This window comes from Erinaceus europaeus, chromosome 1, assembly GCF_950295315.1.
Source record: "Erinaceus europaeus chromosome 1, mEriEur2.1, whole genome shotgun sequence".
NCBI classification, from domain to species: Eukaryota; Metazoa; Chordata; class Mammalia; order Eulipotyphla; family Erinaceidae; genus Erinaceus; species Erinaceus europaeus.
The window spans coordinates 102,118,737-102,125,333 of NC_080162.1; the positions used below are offsets into that span (position 1 = coordinate 102,118,737).

The following is a 6,597-nucleotide window of genomic DNA, read 5'->3' on the forward strand; positions in this document are numbered from 1 at the left end:
GGTAGCCAAGTGCTATCACTTGATGGATTGGGCCCACATGAATACCCCCCAAGTGGGTCTAATTCATGGTCCAAACTCACTCGTTGGCTGAGAGGGTAGTTCAGTGGATGGAACAAAAGCCCATATTTGACCCATGGTATTATACATGCCAAAGTGGTTTTTTTGGTCTCTCTTGTAAATAAATGTTTTTTAAAAGCAGGAGTCTCTTGGTTGATGGTTCCTTATTTGACTATTTGAAAAAGAAAACACACTCATATCAAACACATTTATTCTTTAAAGTGAAAAGTTCATAAAGGATAGTCAGCCACAGGAGAGTGAAATACTTAAGAGCAGAAAAATTGTGAGTACTAACCAAACTCCAAATACTGTCACAGCAGAATTATTCCAGTATGGCAGCTCTCCCCTACTAAAACTAATTAGGTTCTCAGTGGACCTCTCATTAGACATGCACACCGACAGAAGCAAACATTCTGAGCCTCTCATCTTTAAAATCTTACAAATTGATGCACACTCTAGTACAAGTATATTACAACACATCCCAAACATCCATTTTTAAGTATTGCCATTCTAGAGAAAATTGGGTAGGAACACCTGAAACAGCAAGACAAATAGAAGCAAAAACACACTGCTACTTGTATATGCAGCTGGATTCTTGAATTGAGAATCAGTGTCTGTCCTCACTTTCAACATCACATTGAAACAGTGTGGTAGGAAAATAAGTCACCTTCAATATGAAGGATCTGAATTGTGCACACTGACAACTCTCTCGAAGATGCAACAGTACTGCAGGAGGAGTGCCAGTATACAGTGTGGGCCTACTTAATGAGGCCAAACACTTACGGATTATCAGGTATTATCAGATGACCATTCAGACATTTGGGTTAAGCCACTGGTTTAATCAAGGCACTTGCAAAAAGCCATCCTTGGCATGACACAAAGTCTCTAAAGATTATTATTTGTTGATAATGGCATAGGGGTGTTTGTTTGTCTTTTGTCAGGCAGCACTGAGAACCCAAGCACAATGCCTTGATCAGAAACAGTCACATGTGACATTAGGACTGCAAAGCCAGGTTGGCTTAAACTTTTCTTCAGATCATGTTTTTCTGGCAAATTATATCTGAGAAAGGTTTCTCTTAAATCTTGATTCTTTTGATTTATAATTCACCTTCCCCTAGTACCACACAACAACCCTAAGGTTTTCTGAGATTTTCTCCACTTGATACATATAATGGAGCTTCTTCTCTGTCCTATAAATGATTTCTCCAGGAGAAAAACTACAAAGCAGCCTCACATTTTCTCACCAACAGCTGAGCACTGGATCTCCCGTTCCTACTCTGATTTGACTGCAGAGCCCTTGTAAACACTTTTCGAACATGCCTCAGACCTTTAACACAGCTTTCTGTTACCTTCCGCTTGCTTTTCCTCTGTCTTTCCTTGCCTCATGCAAAAGCTAGTAAGTAAAAACGGAAGGAAAAAGGGCACTGAAAAAAAAAAAAGCATTAACTTTCATTTTTTAAAAAAGAAAAAAATAGGGTTCTGAACTGTTGCTTGATCCTCCCAAGCACAATTGGGTAATGTCACCCATGCAGAGCCATCACGAAACAAAGGTCTATCTTCTTTGTAGCCAGGTCTCAGAAACTCAAACCTAAACCCACTACAGGAAAGTAGCAATGACTTCCTACTATTGAGTAATATTGGCCTAGAACTACATGGAGAATATGACGGGTCAACACCAGTCTCCAAGTGGCTCAGTTCATCGGTAAGAGGCTAAGTTCTCCATCCTCCCCCAACTCTGCCACTCGGGGAAGAGCCCACTGGCCATCCTTGGACTGCCAAAGACTGTGGACTCTGACTCGCTCTTGGGGGGTGTCTGGTGGAACGCACAGTCCTGGGATGCCTGGGTCTGAACTCCATCAGGTTTCCATTGCACATGGACAATTCTATAATTCTGACCCTCATTGTTGTCCCAGAAGATCTGCCCATTGGCATGGTAAGAAATACAGAACTCAATTTTCTCCTTTGTTGGAATGACAGAGGGCAAGTCAATGGCAAAAGAGAAGGTGTCACTATCTGAGCCACCATATACATTCTTCATGTAAACACAGTCCACATCAGTGTAGCTTTTCCAACTATCAAAAGTGATGCGGATCTGAACCTTCTTCTCAAAGCTCACATTTTTCACTTTCACAGTCCCCGTCACTGTTCGCTCTTGTAAAGAGCAGTTCTCCAGACAGACAAAGTTCTTCTGAAAATGGTTCCGGAAATTTAAGTAGTCAGCTGAGGGTTGGGGGAAATCTAAAATCAAGTTTTTCTCCTCATGGAGTTTTAAACCAGAGGAGATATCACTGAGGTCCAAAAGATCAAACTGGAGATCCCACACTGGTTCTTCTGGGAAGTCAGAGAAGACGTGGATGGCAGTGAGGGAGAGGCCCTTGGAATCAGCAAACACCACTCGTTTTTTGGCCTGGTTGTGCGAATGTTTCCAATCACTCTGTGAGTCGGCTTCCTGTTTTATATTGAGGCATGGTTTCAGAGGTTTGAGTTTGTTCACAAAATGTCTTCTTTGGAAGTCGTTGTACGGTCCCAGGAAGCTCTTTAGAGGTGGTGAGTGAGCCAAGCACAGCCTCATAGCCACATCCACTGGCATGACAGAGCTTGTCAAAGGCCGTGGATCTAAAACATGGATCATTCTGGAATACAGTAAGAAGAAGAGATTGGTTATTACCTAGGTCTTGAATATTATTTCTCTGGCACCAATTATGTACATTATTTTTGTATTGACTAAATTATAAGCAGTGCAAGCAAGTATCAAGAAACTGCTACTGGATATTGCAAAAGCAAACAAAATTAAATGATCACGTCAGCATTCTGTGTTTGACTCTACCCTGGAATGGCTATGAGACTGAGTTAACTGCTTACAGCATCTAGGCATTTGACTCCCCCCTGAGTTAGGTGTGATCAAAGGGGCAAGATGGTGGAGCACCTAGTAAAGTGCACACATTACCATGCTCAAGGACCAGGGTTCAAGCCCCTAGTCCCCACCCATTTGGGGGGGGGGGAAGCTTTATAAGTGGTGAAACAGTACTACCGATGTCTCGCTTTCTTCTTTTCTGTTTCTCTCTTTTTCTGTATAAAAAGAAAGGGGGAAAGAAGAAAAATAGCCACCCAGAGTAGTGGAATTATTGTGCAGATACTTAGCCTCAGCAATAATTCTGATGGGAAAGGAAAAAAAAGTTAGGTGTGAGCATAGGTCAGATAAACTTTGAGAACCATTTGCTCTGTTCTGGTCTAGGGTTCTCAAAATTATCTGGTCACAAAAAGTCTAGGAAGTTGGTTTTTTTCTTTCTCTTTGGCACAGATTCCTGAAACTGAGAGCCACTGAGGCAAAAGCTCTGGGGGTAGGAACAAGACACAGATACATGTTTAAAGTTTCCCAAGGGATTCCAGTGTCTCGTTTCCTGGCCATGGTTCCAACCTCTGTGGCCTCCTCTCCACCTTTGCTGATTTTACTACTGAGTTGAGTACGCTTCTCTAGAAAGATGATATACTTGAAAAGAAAGAAAGAAAAACAATAAAATTCTCATGGAACAGTTTTGACAGTGACAAGTTTAAAGGACTAAAGCCTAAAGAGTATCTCTTTTGCACTCTGGTTACCTAACTCTTCCTCACTTTTAACAAATGACCAACCAAATGCAAGTCAGAATGTTAACTCTTTTCAGCCACCAGGTTCCAGATGCTAGCATGATGCTGACCAGACTTCCCTGGACAGATGACCCCATCAATGTGTACTGGAGCTCCACTTCCTCAGAGCCCCACCCTACTAGGGAAAGAGAGAGACAGACTGGGAGTATGGATCGACCAGTCAACACCCATGTTCAGCAGGGAAGCAATTACAGAAGCCAGACCTTCCACCCTCTGCAACCTACAACAACCCTGGATCCATACTCCCAGAGAGATAGAGAATGGGAAGGCTATCAGGGGAGGGGGTGGGATGTGGAGATGGGGATATGGGAATTGTGTGTAATTATACCCCTCTTATTCTATGGTTTTGTTAATGTCTCCTTTCTTAAATAAAAAAAAAATTTTAAAAAATAAGATCCAGAGATTGCTGAACTTCCAAAAACAAAAAAAAAAAAAAAAAAAAAAAAAAAAAAAAAGAAAAAGAAATAAATTCATGCACTTAGGGTGGGGGAGATAGGCTGATTATGCAAAAGATTTTCATACCTACAGCTCCAGGTCCCAGGTTTAATCCCCTATACCACTAGAAATCAAAGCTGTTCAATGCTCTGGTAAAAATAAGTAAGTAAATAAAATTAATTTAAAAATTTCAAAAATCATGCAGTTAAAGAAAAGCTTTATATAATCTTTTATATAGAAAAATGTCTAGGGCCAGGTGTTGGCACACCTGGTTGAGTGCACATGCTACAATGTACAAGGACCCAGGTTCAAATCCCTGAGCCCACCTGCAGGGGGAAAGCTTCATAAGTAGTAAAGCAGTACTACAGGTGTCTCTCTGTCTCTCTCCCTCTCTTTCTCCCCCTTCCTTTCAATTTCTGGCTATATCTAGCCAATAAATAAATAAAGATAGGGAAAATGTCTATAATGAATCTACAATGAAGTTGAAAATATACATATAAAGTTAAAAATATTGAAAATTTTAACAGGAAGTACACCAAAACATTAACAATTATCTTTGAAAGTGTAGATGTTAAGTATAATCAAACTATACAGGATAGATTTTTTTCTTTATATTTCCTTGTATTTTGTTTTGATAATCAATATAACTAGAACAGTAGTAAAATTACTTAAACTATAAGCACAGCTATGCACAGCAATACTAAATATCTATCAAGAAGGTTTTTTCAGGTCATTAGTCAGAAAAACCAAGGACTTGGATTTTTTTTTTCCTATCTTAACCTTACAGATCAAAGGTGTGTGACTACACTGTACATGACATTTCTCAATCTAGCTTTAGAAACTCCACTTCAAGCACATAGGTAAAAGATCATTACAGTAAAAGTGAACAATAAAAGAGCATTTAAAGAATTGACTTTGTTAGTCCTGGGATTTTTTTTTTTTTAAAGACTTGCAAACTTAGAACAGACAAATGAAAGCTAAATCTATATTTATGTGTCTAATAATAGTTTGCAGGCAAGATTTTTAGAGAAGCTTCCTAAGTTATGTCTGGAGTAGTTATTTAAAGAAGTCTAAAAAAGAATTGTTCGATTTGGTGGCTTTGTTTCATCTTTTCACTATTCACACTTATAAGTAAGACAGTTTTGAGATCTGTTTACTTCCTTAGAATTTTAAATCCTGGTCAAGAGGGGGGTTTTTTTGTTTGTTGTTTTTTATGGTAATTAGTTCAGTGTGTGAGATTGAGTTTACTATGGCAAAACCTCAGTAAGAAAAAGTGAAGAATGAATAAATGCAAACGTTCTGTAGCCCCCTCCCTCTGCCCTCCTCCCCAATCTCAAACTATGTAGCCAGCTGTCAGCCAGCTGTTTCCATAACTACAGACAAGATACATGTCCTTAGGACATTCGTGCAAGATCAGACCAAAAAACAGTTGGGATCCATGGGTTATTCACAACTAAAGCTGACTCAATAGGACAATAGGACAATTTCTGGTTTAGGATGGAGATCATCAAAATCAACTCTACTTAAGGAGCACACGGGAAATCTGCAAACCTCCTTAAGGCTGTCAGGTTCCAATTCTAAGTCAATTAACCCTCTTCTGGGGTCTCAACTTGCAGTGGTAACATTGAAGGAGGGAGGAAAAAAAAGTAGCTTCCTCACAGCTGCACGCTCCGCTCTACTCCCCGAAGAGAGTCTGCAATCAACCTACCTGGTGCAGCTCATTTGGCAAGAGAAGTGGCGGCGGATTCTAAGAGCCAGCACTCCGTTGCCTGCGCAAGTTCGCACGCCGCTCCGGGTGTTGCCGGCTCAGCCAAGTCCAGGGATTGCGGGTGTGGCGGGGCCTGAGTCACCAGTTATCTGCTGCGGACCACGTGAACCACTCCCGCGGGCCAATCGCCGGGCTTTGGGCCCCCAGTTCTGACCAACCAGCGCGCAGCTGGGACAGGAGGCCCAGTCCCGGGGAACGTGACCACCGTGGTGGACTTGCACATCTTAGGGACTCGCGGGCCGGCTGGCCCCAACTGTGCAAAGCGATCCAGGGAGAGCGAGGGAGGCGGTGAAGGCTGCACCGTAGTGCACGTATCGGCTCCTGGCCTGGAGAGCAAACCACACCCAGGCGGGGTGCCAGCCTAGCTGGGCTGCGGGATTGAACGCTTTTTGGCGTCTGTGCATTGTGAAAGCTGAACGCAAAAAATTGTAGCTCCCTCCCAAGCTATTATTTGCAATGTTTACATTGTTCATCTGTGCTTTTACTCTCTCAGTAAGAGAGATTCCTGAGCAATCAGACATTAACTGACTGTGACAGGGAGGTGGAGGGTGGTTAAGGTGAATCGACAAAAGTAGCTCCCAGTAATTAACAACTTCTTCAGCCAATGTCCGTAAAGCATGCAAATCCCCTCACAGCCAAGAAGCCATGTTTAATTAAAAGGTATTTTGTATTTCGACCTACTTCCTGTAGTG

General features: G+C 41.7%; 1 protein-coding gene across 1 annotated transcript; it reads right to left on the minus strand.

The window, feature by feature from the left end:
- Positions 1-251: 251 nt before the first annotated feature.
- On the minus strand, positions 252-5,992 carry PPP1R3C (protein phosphatase 1 regulatory subunit 3C). Its single transcript, XM_007516804.3, has 2 exons — positions 5,846-5,992; positions 252-2,690 (listed from the first exon to the last, which is right to left on the minus strand). The coding sequence occupies exons 1-2, from the start codon at positions 5,857-5,859 to the stop codon at positions 1,754-1,756; spliced, it is 951 nt and encodes a 316-aa protein (XP_007516866.1). The 5' UTR covers positions 5,860-5,992; the 3' UTR covers positions 252-1,753.
- Positions 5,993-6,597: the final 605 nt, after the last annotated feature.